A 21209-nucleotide genomic window follows, 5' to 3' on the forward strand; every position below is an offset into this window, starting at 1 on the left:
TGGGTTCGCGTAAGTCGGGGTAGCGTAAGTCGAGGTATTACTGTATTAAATTTAAAAATGCTGCTGGAAAGTTTGTTTTTCAAAATTTTGAAAAATTGTTCAGATTATTGATGATATTACCAGTTTCCAATGCATCTGTTGAGTGAATATTTAGTCAGCTACGTTTGTGTAAGACATCGCACAGACATTCTTTAAAAACTGAAACGATTTGTAACGTATTGTATGCACTGTCCGGTATTCAAAAAATATTGTTTCATTTGAACCTTCAAAACGAATGTTAAAACGCAAATAAATATGTAAATAAATGAATTTTTAAAACTGATCATTTACGTATTAAAGTATGTTTGAAATTAAGTGAATGGCTTATTTAATTTTCTATCTTTAGCTAAGATACACAACACATGCTAAAAGTGAATGAAAGCTAAATAATTGCATTCATTAGATTTATGGATATATTTTATGATTATTTAATTCATTAAAGACCAGGCGAGATTTTTCTCATTTGTCAAAATGGGATTACCAAACTAAAACATTAATTATCTTCATAGCAAATGTAAATTAGTGCCTCTGATAAAGCCTAAAAATCCTAAGATATTTTAGTTATTAAGATTTTTAAAACCAATAAATTAAGAATTGTTCTGATGATTATTTCACGATAATAGTACAGGAATCTGCATCATAGAATTTTCGTCTTATTATTATTATTTTTTTAATCCGAGCTCGAGCTCTGAGTTTTCTCAATTTAGGGTAATCAAAGGTAAAACGAATGCGCCGTCAGGGTAGTCCCACCAGAAGCAGCGGCAGCACTGGTTATGATAGATGTGATAACTTCAAATATTACAATTAGTTACAAAAATACCTTTTAATATTTAGGAATGATTGAAGTATTAAAACTGTTTTGACTACGTATGATGGGATGCGGAGGTAGCAAATATAATTCTCCGGAATCTGTTGTAAGTAAAATTTATTATTTGTTTTAATACAAATAGAAATTGATTAATAAATTATTGTCAAATTAAATTAATTCCGAATTAATCTGCTGTCAAAATTGTAATTATAAATTATGTTTTTATTTTAAAGGGAATGATGTTAATGTAAAACTCATTAATAAGTAACTACAGCACTTAGAAATACTTAAAACACTTAATAAGAAATTATATTAATTGGAATTATTAAATAATTTATCAAATATATATCAAATAGGCTAACAAAAACTGAAAATGACATTTATTATCATCTTCATGTAGATAATTAAGAATTATAAATTATTAAACCTACTCTTATTATAAGCTTTCATGATAAAGTAAATGTTTGTAACTAACAAAATTATATTGCTATTCTAGGCAAGGAAATCGATTCCTTCTGAAGATTTACAAAAATCTGAAGAAGAGATTCTAGAAATTAGGAATAGAACAAACATGAAGCCCAAGGTAATAGGCTCAGAAACAAATAATAATGTTTACCATTATTAAACATATTTATTTAATAATGAAGTTTTAATTTTTAAGTTAATAAAATACTAATATTTAATACGTTAATAACTTACCTAAAAATAACTATTAAAAATATTTTGTGAACCAAAATATTTAAACAAATAATTTATACATAATAAGTAAACAAAATAAACTTATTCGATATAAATGAAATGATTATTAATTTTAAGCTTGTATAAAACTGTTTTCACGTTGAATATAATATGGCTTTCATATAAATTAATTATTTTCAGAAAGATGAAACAAAGTGGCATTTGTTACTTTAACCTACTAACCTGAGTTGTATTTAATGTTTAATTAAAATTCGAAGTTTCCATTCAAACTGTGTAAAAATGACGAAAATCCAGGTTAATTATTTAAATATTTCTTAATTTTTATTTAAAAAAAGTTGAAAATTATTTATATGGAATAAAATTATTTTATTAATATCTTTTAAAACACGAGTAATTTTTGTAAAAATTAAAAATTCTTTCCATATAATTGTCGAAAAATATTCTCGTTGCCATAGAATCGAATATTAATATTTTACTAGTGTCTTTACAAATGCTAGTGAAATCAAATTCTGTTAAAGCAAATATATATATATTTTTTACTTTATTAAAATTACTGAATAGAGTGTCATTATAGAAATTTAATTAGTACAGTATTTGATTTATATATCTTTTCTCTTCTCTGCCCGGAGCACATGTTCTGTTTTCACCTATATTTGTAGCTCTGCTTTCGTAATCACAACATTTAATAAAGATGATTGGAATGTAAGATAGATAAAAGTGAAATTACCAGAAAAGATAACGTAATCAATTTGTACTCTGCCTATTATTTGCATGTTAAACAATTATTTATGCCATATTTTAATTGATTTTTGTACACACATACTTTGCACGTTAGTGCTACATTAGTTTTCTAAATTCTGTTAAAACATAAAATAAAAACTTTTGTTTGTTCTGTTACTTAGTGTAAAATGTCTTATTAAATTTTTGCGATGCGTGATAATCAATCATTTCTCAATTTAAAACCTCTGAATCAATGAATTAAAATAATTTTAAATTTCTGTTCTCATCTATGTTACTCATAAAACATGTTAAGTGAGTAGAGATTGTTTTCATACCAACAATACATACCAGTACTTTTATACCATATTTTGAAAAAATATGTTAATGTTTTTCGATGAAAATTAAAAAAAATTGTGTTGTAAAAACTTCGAAAATATTAAAAAAAATAGGTAAATTATTTACAGAAAAAATTCAAGTAAAGAATAAAAATGACAAAAAAAAAATATTTAAAAGAAACAACGATAGAATTCTAATTTGTCTGTTTATCGAGCGAATTTAATATATTAAAATTAAAAAAAGGTATATTTATTATTAATCTTTAATTTAAATAGAGTTAAAAAAATGTCCATATTCTACAGAAAGGAATTTTAGCAATAACATCGAAAATCAAATTATAGAAAGTTTTTATGATTACTTAAGTTTTTAAACTTTTGTAAGTAAATTTTAATCTTGTAATAGCTTTTATAATGATAAATTTTACTTAAAGTATAATTTCAAATTGATATTTATGATAATAATAAATGTATAACTGGATTTTGTTATATTCAATCTTTGTCTTTGTAATTTCGTTATGTTTCGTTTCGATTGATATCCTCTTGTATTTATTCTTTTGATTATTTTTATTTGGTTTTGTAATTATGAATAATTGTGCAGTTTCATATTGCAATATCATTTGCTTGTTAATAGTATTATCATTAAACTGTGTTCCACTAGTAGTGAATTATAACACAGAATCAAAGTGTTATATTAATAGAAAATTAAATTCGATTCTGCATTAAATAAGAAATTTTCCATGCATAGATAATAATATTTCTGTTATAGCGATATGTATAGACAAAATTCTGTAAGATGTTTTCGATTAAGCATCTATTTTTATTTATAATAATGTCTTTAATTCAATATTAGACTTTAATTTGACTGAAAAAATAAATCAAATTATTTTTCTATATTTTCCATGATATACTAACAGGTTCCTCGAAGATGATGCCACAACAATATAAAAAGTGTAGATTTATTAGATAAGCCTGATTCATTTATTGATTAACATAGATTCTAAATGATACAAAATGTTATTTACAGGTTGAAATTACTATAGAAACTCTCCAGAAATATCTCGATTTAGAAAAAGAACTTAATAAATATGAAAAGAAACACGTTCTAGAAGCTTACCAAATTAAATCTGATCATTTGGAACAATTAGAAATGAAAATCCAACAATTGGAAGAGAAAGAAAGAGAAAACGACGAAAAGATGTATGCTGATTTACTTACATTTTTTCAGTATTTAAAATATTTTACAAATAAAAACGTTTATAATTTTGTACTTCAGATCACAATCGCAATCATTGTTGGACGAGAACACTCGGAAATCATTAAAACAATTTTTAATCGATAAAAATCCAACCGCAGAGAATTTAACTGCCGAACAGAGGATATTAATTGAAGATTTGAATAATCAGGTGATAATTATTTTTAATAACGTCTAAATATAATAGAAGAGTATATATCAGTAAAATAATAATGAAAAATGTTTATTGATATGTAGATAAGCTTTTCTTATATAGGAAATGATAAAAAGAGAGTTGGAGACAACTGTTCAGCAAAGGGATAAACTAAAAGAAGAAGTAATAAAATTAGGAAAAGAAGGTGAAGAATATCAAATTCTATCGCAAAAGCAAGACGAATTTCTCGGTAAGAAATTGCACTTTTCATTTTTATATACATTAATTTTAGAGAAATTTTTTTGGAGAATTTATCGTGAATTGTTCAACTGCATTCATGATATGAAAAAATTATAACAATATACTGCATATGGAATAGAATATACTTTATCTACTTTAACTGAATAAAGAGAAAATAAAATGACTAATAAAAATATTTAAAAATTTCAACAGGTAAAAAAAATATTTAAATATCTTTTAAATACAAATATTAATAGTCACGTCGATTTATATTCAACACGTGTCTTATTTTTGAAATCAATTTTAAAATTTATTTCAAATTGGTTATGTTTATTAAAACCAGCCGAAATTATTTTATGGTTATTTCAGTGATTTTATTAAACTTAATTTTTACATATCAATGAAATAACAGATTTAACTGCAAGTACATAAACATTATTTGAAGTATTTCAATTAGAAATAATTTATCGTAAATGAAAATGCGCGAAAAATCAACACAAAGCACTTCACAAGTTCACATAATCTACGACACTAAAAATTTGCTTTTCTACAGAGACTGCAAGTAGAACAACACATTTCAATTTGGAAGTGCGACCAGAAGCTTTACGTCTGAACAACCCAAGAATGATTTCATGCTAAAAGTTGCCTATATAATGAGGTATTCTCGCTGCACTATAACTTCGTCGCATACTACATTAAGTGGTTTAAATACCTTCTTGAACTCCAACAACTTGCAGTTACTTGTTCCCGTTTATCACATAAACAGAAGAAATTCTTCATTTGTAAGGAGAAAATTTTACATTTTAAAGTAGCTGGATTCTTCCAACAAACTAAATGTGTTTAACTTAAAACAGACCTGTCCAAAAGTTTCAAATCAAACTCAAAAACGGATTGGCTCTTTTTACAAGAATAACGCTAGACTCTAAAATGTCGTTCACAGATGCAAAACTGCTCTTAGAATATTCATTGAAGCTATATCATACATAGCTAATTGGCTTCTAAATTATGACCTCTGGTAAACAGATGTTACCATTCTACTTTTGTTTTAGAGAATAACGTAATTAGTCTTTTGCAATACTTACCGCGTGATTCCATTTACGTAATAACTTCTGGAGTTCAAGCGTTTGATCAATCAAAAAGTAGATCAAAATGTAAAATTTTTTTAGGTAGATGTACTGTATGTATCATTAGTTTATACTCTTATATTAACACGCTTGAGGTTATACAATTCATTGATCATTTATTAGCAGGTAAAATGGCTATGGATAATAGACGGGTTACAATCCATAGCCATTTATATCTTTATATGCATCATTTATTTGTCATACGAATTATTTTCTATATAAAGATAAATTTTATCTATAAGTCTGGTGTCCCAATGGAATCTTCGTTATCAGTCTTTTTGGCAGAAAATGTTTTAGAAACATTTATTAGATACACTTTTTGCAATCGCATATCTCGTTTTTTGGTAAAGATACAGCATGTTGATGATACCGAATAGAATGGCAACATGGGGAAAACGATTTCAATATTTTCTTTAGTCGGAAAACATGGAAGTTTGTTAATGCTGCTTTTTTACACTGCACATATCTTCAATGAAAAAAGCAACATTAACAAACTTACAAATGTTTTTCCACAATTGCATTAAAATCAGAGTTATAAATAATTTAGAACCCTACGCATGGCAGTGAATTCTCGGCTTCAAAATTTAACTTTATACCGCAGAGTTAATCGAAAATTATTTCCCCCTCGAGAATTTTAGGAAAATTAAAATATAATTTATTTACACGTATTTCTTAGAAATTGAAATAAATAGATTCTAATTTATTAAAAAGGAAACGAAAATATACATCTTTAAATATTAAATTACTACAGTTTAGATTCTTGTGATCAGTTTCTGCATGTGACCATAGCAACCTAAAATTATAAAGTATTATGAGAAAAATGGAGTAAATATATCATAAAGCAAACATCGAGACAATTCCGGACACTATAAAGCTATAAAGAGAGAGTCTGTCAGGATTGTCCGCGGGATAATCCTGACAGACTCTCGCGGGGAATCCTGGTTAGAATCAAACATTACGATTTATTTGATTCTAACCAGCTTCGGAAAGAGAGACGTCATCTTAACTACATTTTGATAAATAGTTAATAACTAGCACAAAACACATTATTATCACATTTATAAAGATATCTAAAAAAACTTCATATGCTACTTGTGGTAATCACTCTCGCCCAACAGTGGCTGAGTGGATAAAATCACTGAATACTGGGTATTAGTCGTGGGTTCGTGCCTTTAACAGGCTGGTCATGTTAGAGTAGAAAAGTGCTTTATTTTTACAAAGATACGAAATATACATCAAACAAGGCAATAAAATAATTAAATCGATCGTTTCAAATAGCTAAAGTGAACTTCAACTTAACAATATAAAAATGTTACTAACAGTCATATGGCGTTTTCCAGTTTTCTTCACATTTGAAACATCTAAATAGGGGTCAATTTTCCGTAGAAAATTCTCCCACGAGGCATCACCCTTGGCAGATAACCCACATGTCGCATTGCCGTATACAGAAACAGCTATTAAAACTCACTGAAAGAGCAAAGCTTTCAAAACAATGAGTTTTCAGCTGCACGAAACATGAACGAAAACGTGCGAACATAACAATATACGACTTTACCATGTAACTGATAGAAATCGTAAAGCAACATGATAATGCTGAAACCTTTTTGTTTTTATACTATTTCATGCCCAACTTTTCCCGATATCCGAGAGAAATCGGACATGAATATTCCCCAGTCTCCTCTAAATTTTTAAAACTATGTAAGAACATTCCTTTTCGGATATCGGCGTTATCCTTGCCATCACTACGTACGTAGATTATGTTATAAAAATAGAGAAGTTGGGAATATATAGCATATATTTAACATTTGTCAGGACAACGAAATAAGCGTGTTACAGGACACGAAAGAAAGTAAAATACATAAGAACAACGACAGCGTCAGCCGTCTTCTTCTTAACAGTTTTATATGGAGATGTTAGCCGTGTAGTTCAGCCGTCTTAACTTCGGATAAAAATTACTAACCAAATGGGATAAACTGAAGCTTTTCTTTTTACTGCAAAGTGAAAGAATTTTGCTGTTATCGGAGGCGATGTATAATAAAACATGTAATACTGTACGTGCAATGAATCCACAGTCAAAATATCATATACGATCGTGCTATTGCTTCTGCAGAAAATTAATCTTTCTGATAATGTTTTTCTTTTACGTGAAGACGTTACTGTTCAACAGCTGTTTGAAAGTTCTTCAGCAACTGTTTCACTGTATCGGTACTTACAGAAGAACTGGCTGAAACCTCGATTGTACTGTACAGTACATTCTTTTCCTTTAATAGTCTTTGTCGTAATAATCATTGTATTTTATTTAAACTTTCTCGAAGTAGAAGCCTCTACAATATTAATAATTATGCAGTAAAATTTTAATTAGTTCATAATATTTCTTGTTTTTGCGTTACGAACATTTGAACAATTTGAAGTCAAATATTCAAATTTAAATTTGATTTGTTTTATAACAGCGTAAATTGAAGAAGCTCAAGTTGTATATGAGCGAAAATGCTTTTCAATTATTTCATATCAATATTTTCTATCCTTTAAACAAGGTGTTTAGTATCGTGGATTATATGAACTGTGCTTTTCTTGTGTTTTCTTAGCTAAAATTGTTCTCTTTTTTCTGCAACTAGTTCATATACGATCTTATTATTAACATAAAAATAACGCGTTATCTGAGACCTTTTTTTATGGTCTTGCTTGGATTATTTACTTTTTTGACAAAGAAGCTAATTTATAGGTAAATAACATAAACAAATACACTAAATTTTTGAGAATGAAAACAAAAGCGTATATAGTGTCAGTAATAAGTGACATAGATAAATCAAAACAAACGATAAGAGTTCTCGTAGTGATAAATACTATAAAATTAGAGAAAAAAAGAGAACTAAAATGGAAATTACTGTGGTTTTTATGAAGATAAATATACATTGAAAAACTGCATAAAATTTAAATATGAATGAGCATCGTCACAATGTTCCCAACTTTTTATTTTTAATTTTTATTTGCAATTTTTGCAAATTTTTAATTATTTATTGGGCTGCAATTTTTAATTATATTTTTAAATTCATTTAATTTAAAATATATGCTCTTTACCTTCAAATTACTAGTGTGTTGCCTCGGTATTGTACATCATCATACTTTCTCTTTTGCAATCTGGTCATCTATCTAACTTCTTTTGGGGGAAGTTTTGAATTGAAATAACACGACTTCCAGTTTTCATCAGAAGTTTACGTACAATTAATCGGGGCTTCTGCCCTTACGCTTTTCATATCTGGTTTCTGCTTTCATCTATCCAACTCTATTTTCGAAATTAAGGAGAGACGGACATACGGACGGAAGACAATTGGAATGTATTCAATATACGTCTAGAATTTTTTCAAATTGCAATCAAATATATACTTTATTTGGCTGTCTGGCTTAGTCCGATTTTTATGAGCCACTAGAAATGATTTGATTCTATTAAATGTAGGATAGGTTTTATTAATTTCACTTCTTTGAAGTATTTTTGGAAGTTTAACTATTGACATTTATACATTAATAGATGTTTAGTTAAACATTGGATAAGGTAAAATTAATATTTAATTAAGATTTTCTTTTTAATGTCAGGTTTTAAGTCGAACCCTTGGATCCTGACTTCGAAATTTCTCATAAACAATAACTAAGCCTCTACTGTGCGTGTAGTCTGTACAATAATCTTAGCATAAATTAGTCAATCCAGAATATAGTGACACACTCATAAAAAAATCATTCGAATTATTTAAATTAAATATTTAACCTGGCTTTTCATTTTGGCTATGCTAGAAAATATTACATTTAGCCCCGAAACATACTAATTTATAGGCGTGTTTTCGTGTGTCTATTAAGTTTTTTGACCGAACCGAAACGATTTTTTGTTATGGTGTTTTCGTGTCTTGTTTTTCCGTTTTATCACATTCAACAGAAATTCGCATTTCAGTGGTAAAAATTAAAAGGTTGTGGATAATTCTGTTTGCTAAAGAATAAACAAAGCATTTTTCGAGAAACAGTATAAAGGAAGTGATTGGTAATGCATAGCCAAACAACTAGTATTCGGTTAGCTAAACGAAAAACGTCTTACCTGTTTTACATTCAATAGTTAACTGAACTTTTAGTAAATTACTGTATTTTGACGTACACTTTCGCTGATATATTTAATATTTTCTTACTGCATTGAAAAAAACGCAATAAACATTTAACTCGATATACTCAACCTTCAGTTAATTATTTGTTAGTAAATTAAAAGAAATACTATACATACTGTAAATATAAAAAGCAGTTTTTATAACTTAATTTAATGGCGAGTTAAATACAGTATTTCATTCAAAAGTGTTTAACCCATGCATCATAAGTTTGTATTACATTCTGATTAAAAAATTTTCGAATGTGAAATTAATATGATTCACGCACTGAAATTTCGGTATAATTCACCAGCAGATTTTGATTTTAAAATGAAATTCCACTTTAAAAGCTAAAGCGCTACATAAAATGTAATTTGTATTCTACACGCATAAAAATATAAAATAAATTTGAACGCAAAGTTACCGAATCCTAATCTAATACTGCATATTGACATCAATATGAAAAAATCCAATCTATCAATTAGAAATATTTTCATCTATTTTAATTTTCTCAAAGTTGTTCCAATATCATATCCTTGTCATATTAGACATTCGAAAGAGGTTTTATTTCATCATTTAATCTATTTTGAATCTATAGAATGAAACTCATTTCTAGTCGAGCTAGTCGAGAAACCTCTTTGCATTACAGTATTTCAGTTCGAGATATACAAATAATTTCCCATTCTATGCGGAAAATTTTATCCGGATTGATTTAAGTATTGGTATTTACAGTATTTGGCTATTGTAACGATTTGATTTTCACTACTTATTCAGTGGATGAGTATTGGCTATGTTTTATTTTTTCCGTTCAGTGGTCACTAACTTGTAAAGGGCCTTTTTTTTTTTTATCAAGCCCACAATTGGTTAAACCAGGCCTACAATGGGGCGGCTGGATGGTGAGAGATGGCGCTAACATATCTCTTGAAAAGTTTTTGTTTTTCGACTGTCCGGATTCATTCTCAGGTTCCCTACAGGAGTAGGCTGACATCTCAACAGCTTGGCCATCCGGTCTTAACACTTTTCTGGATAGAAAAATCACCGAAAAGAAGAAACAAATGGATATATAAAGCAATTAAAAATTTTCTTTCTATTGATAAAAGATTGTTTAAACAGCGATATTGAATTTATGCGTGCTAATAACGCATTCTCAAGAAAAAATGTCTCATTATATGGAGAGATCATTATATACTGTATTTGACTCATTACATGGAGAGACTGTTTTCTGGCTAGAAAGATGGTTTTATTTCCTAGATAAAAAAATTGCTTAATCCCTTTAATGAACATCTACGAAACAAATGTAAACAAACGTTCAAACCGTAAGAAAACAGTAATTTATAAATTAATTAATGAAAGGATAATTAAAAACGATATGATTGAAGTAAATCCGGATTTCTATGAAAACGGTTATAGAAAATATTGTAGAGGGATGAAGTGCAATAAAATTCAAGTAACGAATATAATAGTTGATAAGCAAGGTGGTAAAGGCGCCAGTTTACTGCTTTGGGAATCCAGATTCGAATCCAGTCGGTTCAGAAATTTTAATAATTATATTGACCAGGATATGTCAATCTCCGTCTCTCACCGACCAAACAAAATACAATTAAGAGTAATTAGTTCCTGCCGAGTTGACAGTTAAAAAGATGTTCATGTAATCGTGACAATATATTTAATATCGATATAACAGTAAAGAAAATTAATTTTTAAATTATTATAAATGATATCGTTAAATTTTAATAAAATAACCAATAAACGTAATAAGATAAAACATAATGCAATATAAATTGATAATAATAATAGGCAAGTGACACAGAAAAATCAACTTCGAATTCAATGTCACGCGAACATGTTCGCGTGACATTGAATCAAATAATTTTGTCCTTGATAATTTCCGCCAAATAACTTTGATCTTGAGTGTGTCAGCACTTAAGTTCAGTTATGTAATCTTGAAAAATTGAGTTTTAATTTTATGTTTTATATAAAAATTTGTACAAATTTATTGCCAAAAGTTATTTTTCCGGTTATTTACATTCTCGTCATACACATAGTTTAAAAATAATTTAATAGATGAAACTGAGATTGCAGTAATGCTTGAATATTTTAAGAACATTTCGTATGTAGGATTAAAAAAGATTAAAGATATTAAGGAAATTATACGATAGTTTCTAAACAAATAATGATAGCGAGGAAAAGAAAATGTCAGATGGTTAACAAATATGGCTTGACAATTTAAATATGTTATGTAAAACGAATTAAAAATAAGCAAGGACGTATTACATCTAATAATAAAGCAAATTGAAGAGTTTACGTTTGCATGTAATCTATCACTGCATAGAACGTGTTAGGGAATTGCTCGTCGTATATAAATTCGATCTGACTGTTAATTAATCTAATTTGAAGTTCTGAGAAAACATAATGAAAAACATGTCTTTATATTTAAACTGTCACATCATCTCACCGATGTCGCAAAACTCGGAAAACATTGTTTGAATTTTCCGAAATTTCTAAGAATTGAGTCATTTCTCAATAAGTGAAATTGTAGAATATTATTTCATTACTAAGTTCGAGGCTGTACTTGGAATAGTAATGGTTTCTATTTGAAATATTCTATTTTCATATTTCCAAATATCAAAATTTTCAATGACTTGCTCGATTGATCATAACTTCGTTATTTTGTAAATTTAAAATAATAGAAATGTTTAATTATTATTATTTATGAACAAAATATATACTTTTATGATACTAAACCTTGTTTTATTAGCATTGGATCTATAAAGATGTAGAACATTTCAAATCTTGAAATCATTTCCAAGAATCGAAGTACTAACTGTATCATGCTTTCCATTTCACGCAAGAAACTTTCAGTCTCTTCACTCAATGTTTTATGCTTTTAACTTTTGAAAATGTGCTGGCACGCTATAATTAATAAGATAATTAGCGACGTATTGCGACAATAACGCCATTTGGTGCAATATAACATAATGCTAACGTGTTGCATTTTTCAAATTTTTAAATGGAAATCTAGTCAGCTATCATGCTCTTCTATGTTGTGGTAAATCTTTAGATATAAATGTTGTTTAATGATGATTTCTTTTTCATTTTGAAGAATTCATTTTATTTTATTTTTACAAATGAAATGTCCAGAATTAAAACTTATATAATATTTAATTCTACGGATGTATTTATTTTTGCAGAGTTTTAAGTTTATCTAATTTTACAATACTGTGTTTAAAATGACTACATTAATATGAAATAATAAAAATATTATGTTTGAAAGTTATAGCGTAGTCTAGCTTATTTACAGTAACTAAGATAAATAGCATACATTTAAAAAAACAATGAACAATTTAAATAAATTTAAAATATTATTAAAAATTGCAGCCCGGCATTGTGACGAAGTCACAATAAACAATTGCTCCTTATATTTAAAAAATTATATATTAACATTTAGTAATTAAAATTATTCAATTAATCTACATGAAATTATTACTTTCACTCTTATTTTCTAATTAAAATTTTTAATTATCTGTTAAAAAATTTAAATCCGATTTTTTGTGATAAAAAGTTAGCAATAATATTTTTATTTCATTTTAATTATAAGGAATTTTGACGGGAAACGACACATTATTGTATTACTCTCTTTAAATTTTAGTAACCAACAAATTGTCGAGTGAATTATCAACAATTCGGTAGTTAATACCACTTATACCAGTAATTACTAACAATTCATTTCATTCGTTAGTGCCTCTTACTTGGTTTAACTTTTTTTAATACCTTATTATTTGATTATGGAATATAATTTCAATAATAATTAGATGGTTAAGCAGTTTCTTATATTTTAATTTAGAACATTAAAGAACTATTTAAAATCTGCTTCTTTTTATTTTTATTTCAATAAAAGTGGGCGAGTTTAAAATTACGGTTACTTTTTAAAGTTTTAGAAAGTTAAACAAAGAAATTTTTACTGATTTATTTTGAGATACCGAAAGATTGTAATTATGGTACTCCTGTTCAACTGGTCCTGTGCTTGTGGAGATATTTTCCTGGTCCTGTGCTTGTGGAGATATTTAGCAAAGTCAAATGCAACAAAATCTGATATGATAACATTTCAAGACAAGCAGAAAACAGTTATGTAAAAATAAAAAAAATTACTAGCAAAACTGACCATTATGGCACTTTTGGCGCTGCAAACAAAATAAACAGTTTTATTTGTGGCATCACTTAAAACGCTTGGCTTATCGAGGTTATGTTACAATTGAAAGAAACTATCACACTGCATATGAAAAGCATCATAGAAGATAAATTTATAGGCAGCCATTGAAAAACTGTTCATCGCCTTCAGGCTTTATCTTTAGAATGGAGAGATACATTGAACGATATTCCGTGCATCGCTAACTCGTAAGATCTATGTATAGCAAAACTGTCTTGTACAAATAAAATACAATAAAATTTTTGGAGGTTCTCTTATGAAAATGATCTATTAAACTCATGTTTTAATAATTTTAACCGTTTAGTTATCTGATAAAATTCATTTTATTCTTTTTCAATAAAATAGGCTCCCTTTTAAAATTGTTACTTATCACTTTAGTATATAAATTACTATTTTTACGATATTGACTGAAGATATATATGGATTCTATATTCCAGTCATGAGCTATCCGCGGCTCTGGAGGGCCTAATAATCTACCTCAGGGCTTTTGCGATTCAATTTTACTTTTCTGCTTTCTGCCTCGTGTCATGTTTTTACTCTGCTCTGCGGGAACTAAAAGGGCTTTTTATTAAGCACATCGTGGGTTTGGGTATGTCCACAATGGGTCGGCTGGGTTTAGAGGGACGGGTCCGATATATCAGAAACGACTCTCCAAAAAATACCTGGAAATAGTGACTTCCAGTGTTCACTAGTTTTAGTCATTCGGGCACTGTTGGGTCTTCAATCAGGATGGGAAACCGGAAAAGAAGATTTTGGACTCATCCAAAAATCAGCTATATTCTCAGATATCATAAACTTGCTGAGGATCAGAGAAACTAGCTATTTTAGCAAAACAGCTAGTTTCTCTAGCAGTTAATAATGACAAGTTATCAATTTCATATTTTAATCACTCCAGTTGAAATAAAGTAATAAATATTTTTTACATTTTCGATATTTTTCATAGAAACGGAATTCATCGATGTTTGAAAAGAGGAAGTATAATTGTTTCTTTGATAGAATAAAGCAACAACACAATACCTGGACAATCTTCCTTAGGAGAGGCACCTCCCAGAAAGACTTTCTACCACAAATTTCCTTATTTAGGTATTAGGTACTTGAAGAAAACGAAAAATTACACTTGGCCAGTCCTTTGATCAGGCGCAAATCTAGAACCAGCGACAAGTGTTCGGTGATTTTTATCCACTCGAACACTACTAGTCTTACTTATAACTGAAAACGTGTACTTTTTATAATTCATAAGTAATTTAATTACAGGTTTTACGTAAAAATTATAGTATTGTGATGTAAAACCAAATTTACTTCCATAAAAACTTAGTAAAACTTTTGATTACTATTAATATTATCGAGCAACTCTACTTAAAATTTATTTTCAATACTCGAATGCTAATCTATCTTCATACGTATTATCATTACCAGCTGTTATTTGAGCGAAGTAAATATTTTAACAAATCGTACAATGATTATCGAAAATTTATATTTCAATTGTTTTTCAGAGAACGTAACTAATGTCTAAATTCGATGTTACTTAATATGAAAAATTTATCTACACGTTTCAACTAATTATTACTATTATTATTTTGTTGGAGTGTATCCTACAGGTTATATACGGATTTTCAGTATATTTATTCTTAGGACTTTGTCGGACCAAAGTTAAGGCATAACTAGAGAAATAGAACAAGCTATTAATATGCTTATGAACTGTTCGTGTTATATCTTTGTTTAAGAATTTCCTGACTATGTGAGATGTGTTTAGTTTGTTATCATTATTATTTATTTTTAACTTGTGACTCTTAACATTGCGGTAAAGTGCTTTATTTTATAAGCAGTCATAATTAATTCCTCATGTATATCTCAGTGTGTTCTGCTAAAAATTCACATACCGTTATGCTGAATATATTATATTTTTAATAATGAAATTTACAGAAAAACGAATGTAAATTAAGTTACGATAAAGAAATAATAATTAGCTAGTGCTTATTTATCGAATTTTAGAACTAAAATGGTATTATTATTTTATTATTGCGTGTAGATAGTATTTTTGGAGGTTCATATGGAAGTGATTTAGAAAACAGATTGGAAAAAGAAGTAGATTTATTGAAGGAAAGAAAACAGCACATCGATCAAGCGTATTTTAAATGGAAACAAGGTCATGTTATGGTGAAACAAGGCTGTGCTCAATTGGGATACGCATTGAAAAAATGGAAAGATTTATTAGATATAGACTTAAGGTATAATCTGAGTTCTGAATATAAATTTATAATATATCTTTTTTAAAGTTAAGATTTCGCATAGCCTATTTTATTAAATAACGAAAGTTTTATTGTAGAAATTGAAATGATTGATTAAAAGACGTCAGTTTGAAGTAATAAAAAACGTTTTAAAAGTTTATTAAGTGTTTTAAAAACTTAAATTTTAGATTAATAATGATTTTTTTTTCTTTGTAAAGCGATCACGAACGGAGATATTATGAAGCCGCGGAAGTTAGAAATTATTTGTTAGCTGCTACTCAGAATATACAGGGAGCACAAAGATGCTTACCAAATGTTAGTTTTCCGTATTGTGCTCCCGAAGAATTGGAAAATTTAAATAAGGTCAGTGGTAAAGAATTTTTACCTTATTTTGATAAGAAATGAACGTATAACATGTAAATAATAACAAGAAAATTTATAGGGCCTACTTTTATCAAGAAACAGATTATGATACATACAAATAATAATAATTCATTAATAAGATAGTCTAAATTTATTTCTGTTTTAAAATAAATAATAAAATTTTTCTTAAATTTTAATGTAGTTTTAAACAATAAATTATATTGCTTTTATAAAAGAATACAAATTCATCAAATATAAAAGAAAAAAAAATCAATGCTTTGTAGAAGTTTTTCGTTATAACTTCAATCTGAAAACCAATACGAAACAAAATATTGATTATTGACTTTGTGATTTTTACTAATGTCTTATATTGATCGATAAATAGATATAGGTTCTAATTAAACCTAAAATGGAAACACTTAATTTAATAATAGAAAGAAATCGAATTGCTAATTAGACAATACGATTTTTTTATCAGTTGTGTCTATAATAAATATAATATTAATTTATATATATAAAATATAATGCCATATTTTTAAATATTCATAGTTATTAATTTGAAAATGAACAATTAAATATATTCGTAAGAGCTAGGAGGATTGAAGTTAGTGATTTTTAATTGTTATATGAAGGTAATTAATTTATAAAGAGATACAATATCATTTTTTCAATATGCCAAGTATAAACGGCGATAATTTATGATATATTCCTTCATCACGTTAATCTATTATTATACTAGTAAAACCTAGTTTAAAAAATGTATGCGTGCTCCTTACTGAAAGATGAATGATAAAGTTCTGTATTAATATTTAGATTATTCGATTAACGATTCTAACGTAAAATTGAGATAAAATAAGTTAATGGTTTAGTTTTTTTTCTAATTTATTATTTTATTATTATTTAAATATTGACTTATTGCTAAAATATTTATTTTTTGAAGGCAATTACGTACATTTTCACTGACATGCAAATACCAGAAAGACATAAACACGCGTTTGATTTCTACAATAGAACGTATAGAAGAGCTGGAGCATTAAAGCAGTGGTTCGAACAGGTAAAATTTTAATTGTTGTTTTCAAGATTTTAAAAATTAATTCAATTTTTGTTTATTTAAATTTTGTTTTTTTCGTAAATTTAAAACAGTAACTGAATATTTACTTAAATCATTATAAACGCCATTCGTGATTTAATAAACTATGCTTGTTAATCATTAACAGAAAATTGAATGGAATTGTTAATAAATGCATTGTTTATTAAATCAGCTGGAGATTACAGAGATGGTCGAATATAACTTTTCTCGAATTCGAATATTAACTAGATCTCGAATATTCGAATATTTTGAATACTTAATTTAATTACCTTATATAACTTAGTTAATAATTTTCAAACATATAGTGTTATTTAAATCTTATTACTTAATAAAGATTAATATACATTTATATTTAAACTTTTCTTTATTTCTATATATTAAGAAAAGGATAAAGTAAAAAAAAAATTAAATTTTAAGAACTGAACTTTTTATTTTTAAATTTGAAATTGTTTATACTGACTTTGAGCCTTAAAATAACTTTTTTTAGATATTCTTCACTCAACTACAATAGATCAACAAATAATTGATTTCATTCTCACTAACTGCATATAATTTAAAGATGTGACACAAAAATTAATAAAATTTCTAATTAAGTAGAAATTAAATTATAAATTGATTAAAATTCTAATTAATAAGATTTGAAAGAATACTTTTCGGTAGGCCTATTCGAGTATATGCAACCATCTCAAGTTATTAGTGTTTATGAAATTTAAAAACGAGAGGCAATATTAATAAGATTTATTATAGTTAGAAAAACTTTTATCATATAAAAAGAATGAATATATAATAATTTCTTAGAATATATTTTGCATAATTAATATTACTTATTACAAATATTTGATAGTAAGTTTTAATACTGTCTGATATTACTGACTATACAGAAAACTAGAAATTATTTGAAAATTGTATCCGTTTTATTCAGATTGTAATGAAATTAATTATTGAGAGAATTGATGCCGTCAGCTGTAATTCATTATTAATAATATAGGCATAAATCTATAAATGATTAAAACGCAATGTTTAAAAAATTTACACACTGCACAAATGATTTTAACTAAAAAGTAGTATAATAAACAATAAAATTTTAAATTTTAAAAATTAAATCTTAATTAAAAATTCAGATAAAGTGTTAAAAAATACTTTAATATTAAAAGTTTATTATCATAAAAATATATTAAATTTCGACATATTAAAGTTTGAAAAAAATTATATTGAAATTAATAAATTAATTGAAAAAAATATCAAAAGTTATCATTATATGATTAACATCAATTATGATGTCAATACTTTAATTGTAATTAAACAGCGTGATTTTGTTTATATTTAACACATAAATTATTAAAAATAATCTGAATAAAATCGAAACGACAGGAACGCTAGCTGTGGCAAAAACGTGAATTACAGTAACACAATTGTTTCAAATATCGAATTTCAGTAGTCGCTCTGCTTCTCTAGAACGATGTTGTGATTTCGCGAAATTATTTATATTTATTTGAAGTGTGAATTATTTTCATGATTCTATCATGAATATATTTTACCGAAAAGTTATTCCTAGGTTTAGAAAAATATTAATTAAGGCTATTCTGCCTAATGGGTAATTGTGCTGCTATATCGGATTCAGAACCCGAGACTCCAGATATTTATACAACTTGTAGATGTCATAATTTGCCAAATGATGAGACATTTAACTGTGATTGCCAGGTATTGGATACTACAATATCTAAAGACTTAGCGGAAGTAAGTGAAGATTGCAAAAACAAATCCGTCCAGTTACGAAGAGAAAGGATTAATTTAATCAGAATGAAAGTTAAAGAAATAACGGGAAAAGATGTGGAATTTGACACAGGTAAGTTAATTATTAGATTATTTATGAATAGCACATAATATTTTAGATATAAACAAACTGGTCTTTTACTCCTTGATTATTTTTTGAGTTGTACAACGCTATTGAGCCGTTGTAGTTAATCTCTTTCTAAACAGAATTCGATAGCGTTTTCATTGATCTCGCTTACATAACAGAGTTTATTTAAAAAAAAAAATAATATTGAAATTTGAATAGGAAAAAATCATGTAAAGCAATTCGATTAAATTATTATACATTATATAATTTGATAAAAGATTAAACCTCACAAATAAATTGATAATATTTTTCAACAATTTAATCGTCGAACGTAAAATAAAATATTGCAAAAATATTATTTAAAAATAATGTTATATAACAGACTAAAATCAGGAAGTATTCTCAATTAGTTTGCTTTACTAGTTTAATTTTATGCTATTTATATTTTCATGAATTGATTTCTTTCACAACGTTTACGTTCTGTTTTGGTAAAGGAAAGTTTCAGTTCTTAAAATCTAATAGTTATTATAGTGTTAATGGGAAAAAATTATATGTACGTAACTTAAATATTAATACATAAGCAGAATATAAGTATTAATAATAAATAAACCATAATTATATTTTATAAAATTTATATTGGTTGTATTAAGCAATTTTTTTAAACATGTTTTAAAATGCATGTGTTTATTGTACAATCACGAAGTTTCAGCGTTTCGTGTGTAGCTTGTAAAATTATATGTACCGCCCAATAAAATTTTTTAATAGTATCGTTTTTTTAATGCCTAAATAATGCTTTAATGCTTTAGTAATGGTTAAATTTTTAAACGAAAAATAAAATAACATGATAAACTTTGAATAATTTTAGTAATTGAAAATTTTTAAAAAGATAGAAAATGTTTAGAAATGTATAATTAATTGTTAATTTGCAAAATATTTTCATTTCATATTTATATTATTGTTTTTATTTTAATTTAATGTGTTTAATACATTTTTATCGTTGTAAATTAATTATTCTTTTAATGTAATGTTCTAAATAAGAGTTATTATAAAAAATTATCAATAAGTGAGTGAATAATGAGTAAATAATTTTTATTCATACAGATTCAGGTTTTAATTATTTGAAATGCTTAACAATATTTATATATTTTTAAATTCATACTTATAATACTTTTATAAAATAATAACTCACTAAAATTTAAAAATTTTTAGTAATGTAGGCACAAATCTTAATTATATACTATTATTATAATTAGGGAAAATATAGACTATGAAAATAGCACTCATTTAAAGATTTAAAAATCGTCAAAAATTAACATATTAACATTTATTTATATTATTGCTCTATTTTAAATTTAAAAAAAAAATGAACATCCTGTTGAAAACAGCGAAGAACGATTTTTTTTCTAATTAAATAATGTCTTAAGAAGTTATTGTGCGTGTCTTTGTATACATGATGTCACTAAAGGTAACCAAGGAAACAAATAGGCTTGCTTTAATACGCTTTTCGTGAGAGAAAATAAAAAGAGAAATATTCTGTTAATATCAATAAAAATCAATAAGTAGTACTGTTGTGAAAACGTTTGCGGTGAGCAAAGAAAATAGCGAATAAACTTATCGCTATCCTTCAAGGAAAATAATTAAAATTTAATGAATTTTAGTAAGAAAAAAAGGAATTACGTAGTGTTATTCTAATTAATCATATCCCGTATAATTTTGCTAATTAGTTATTTAAAATTATATTAATTAGCGTATATTATAACTAAAAATCTTGAAATATTAAATATAACGAGCAATTATTTATTGTCACACCGTCACAATGCCGGGCTGTAATGCTCTCCATCTGAAATTAGTAGTGTCTTGTCCCTGTACATCATACTTTTCCTTTAACAATAGAGTCGTGCCGGTCATTTATTAACTGCTTGCAGGGGAAAGATTTAAATTAAAATAACGTATCTTTCAGTTTGAATTATTGAACTGTTTCTAGTTTTATTCTTATTTTTTCAGTAATTT

The 21209-nt window shown here is 26.7% G+C and overlaps 1 protein-coding gene across 1 annotated transcript in view; it reads left to right on the plus strand.

Moving 5' to 3' along the window:
* The first annotated feature begins 648 nt into the window (after positions 1-648).
* Positions 649-21209, plus strand: part of LOC111625436 — a 30164-nt gene continuing 9603 nt past the window's right edge. The window contains exons 1-10 of the mRNA XM_023368580.1: positions 649-757; positions 874-953; positions 1344-1430; positions 3626-3798; positions 3875-4004; positions 4110-4236; positions 15708-15906; positions 16125-16269; positions 17210-17323; positions 19061-19205. Coding sequence (XP_023224348.1) covers positions 909-953; positions 1344-1430; positions 3626-3798; positions 3875-4004; positions 4110-4236; positions 15708-15906; positions 16125-16269; positions 17210-17323; positions 19061-19205 — 1165 coding nt within the window. The 5' untranslated portion in view covers positions 649-757; positions 874-908. The remainder of the gene's footprint in view (positions 758-873; positions 954-1343; positions 1431-3625; positions 3799-3874; positions 4005-4109; positions 4237-15707; positions 15907-16124; positions 16270-17209; positions 17324-19060; positions 19206-21209) is intronic.

The sequence above is a fragment of the Centruroides sculpturatus genome, unplaced genomic scaffold (assembly GCF_000671375.1).
Source record: "Centruroides sculpturatus isolate CEXI.00-Female unplaced genomic scaffold, Cexi_2.0 scaffold431, whole genome shotgun sequence".
NCBI classification, from domain to species: Eukaryota; Metazoa; Arthropoda; class Arachnida; order Scorpiones; family Buthidae; genus Centruroides; species Centruroides sculpturatus.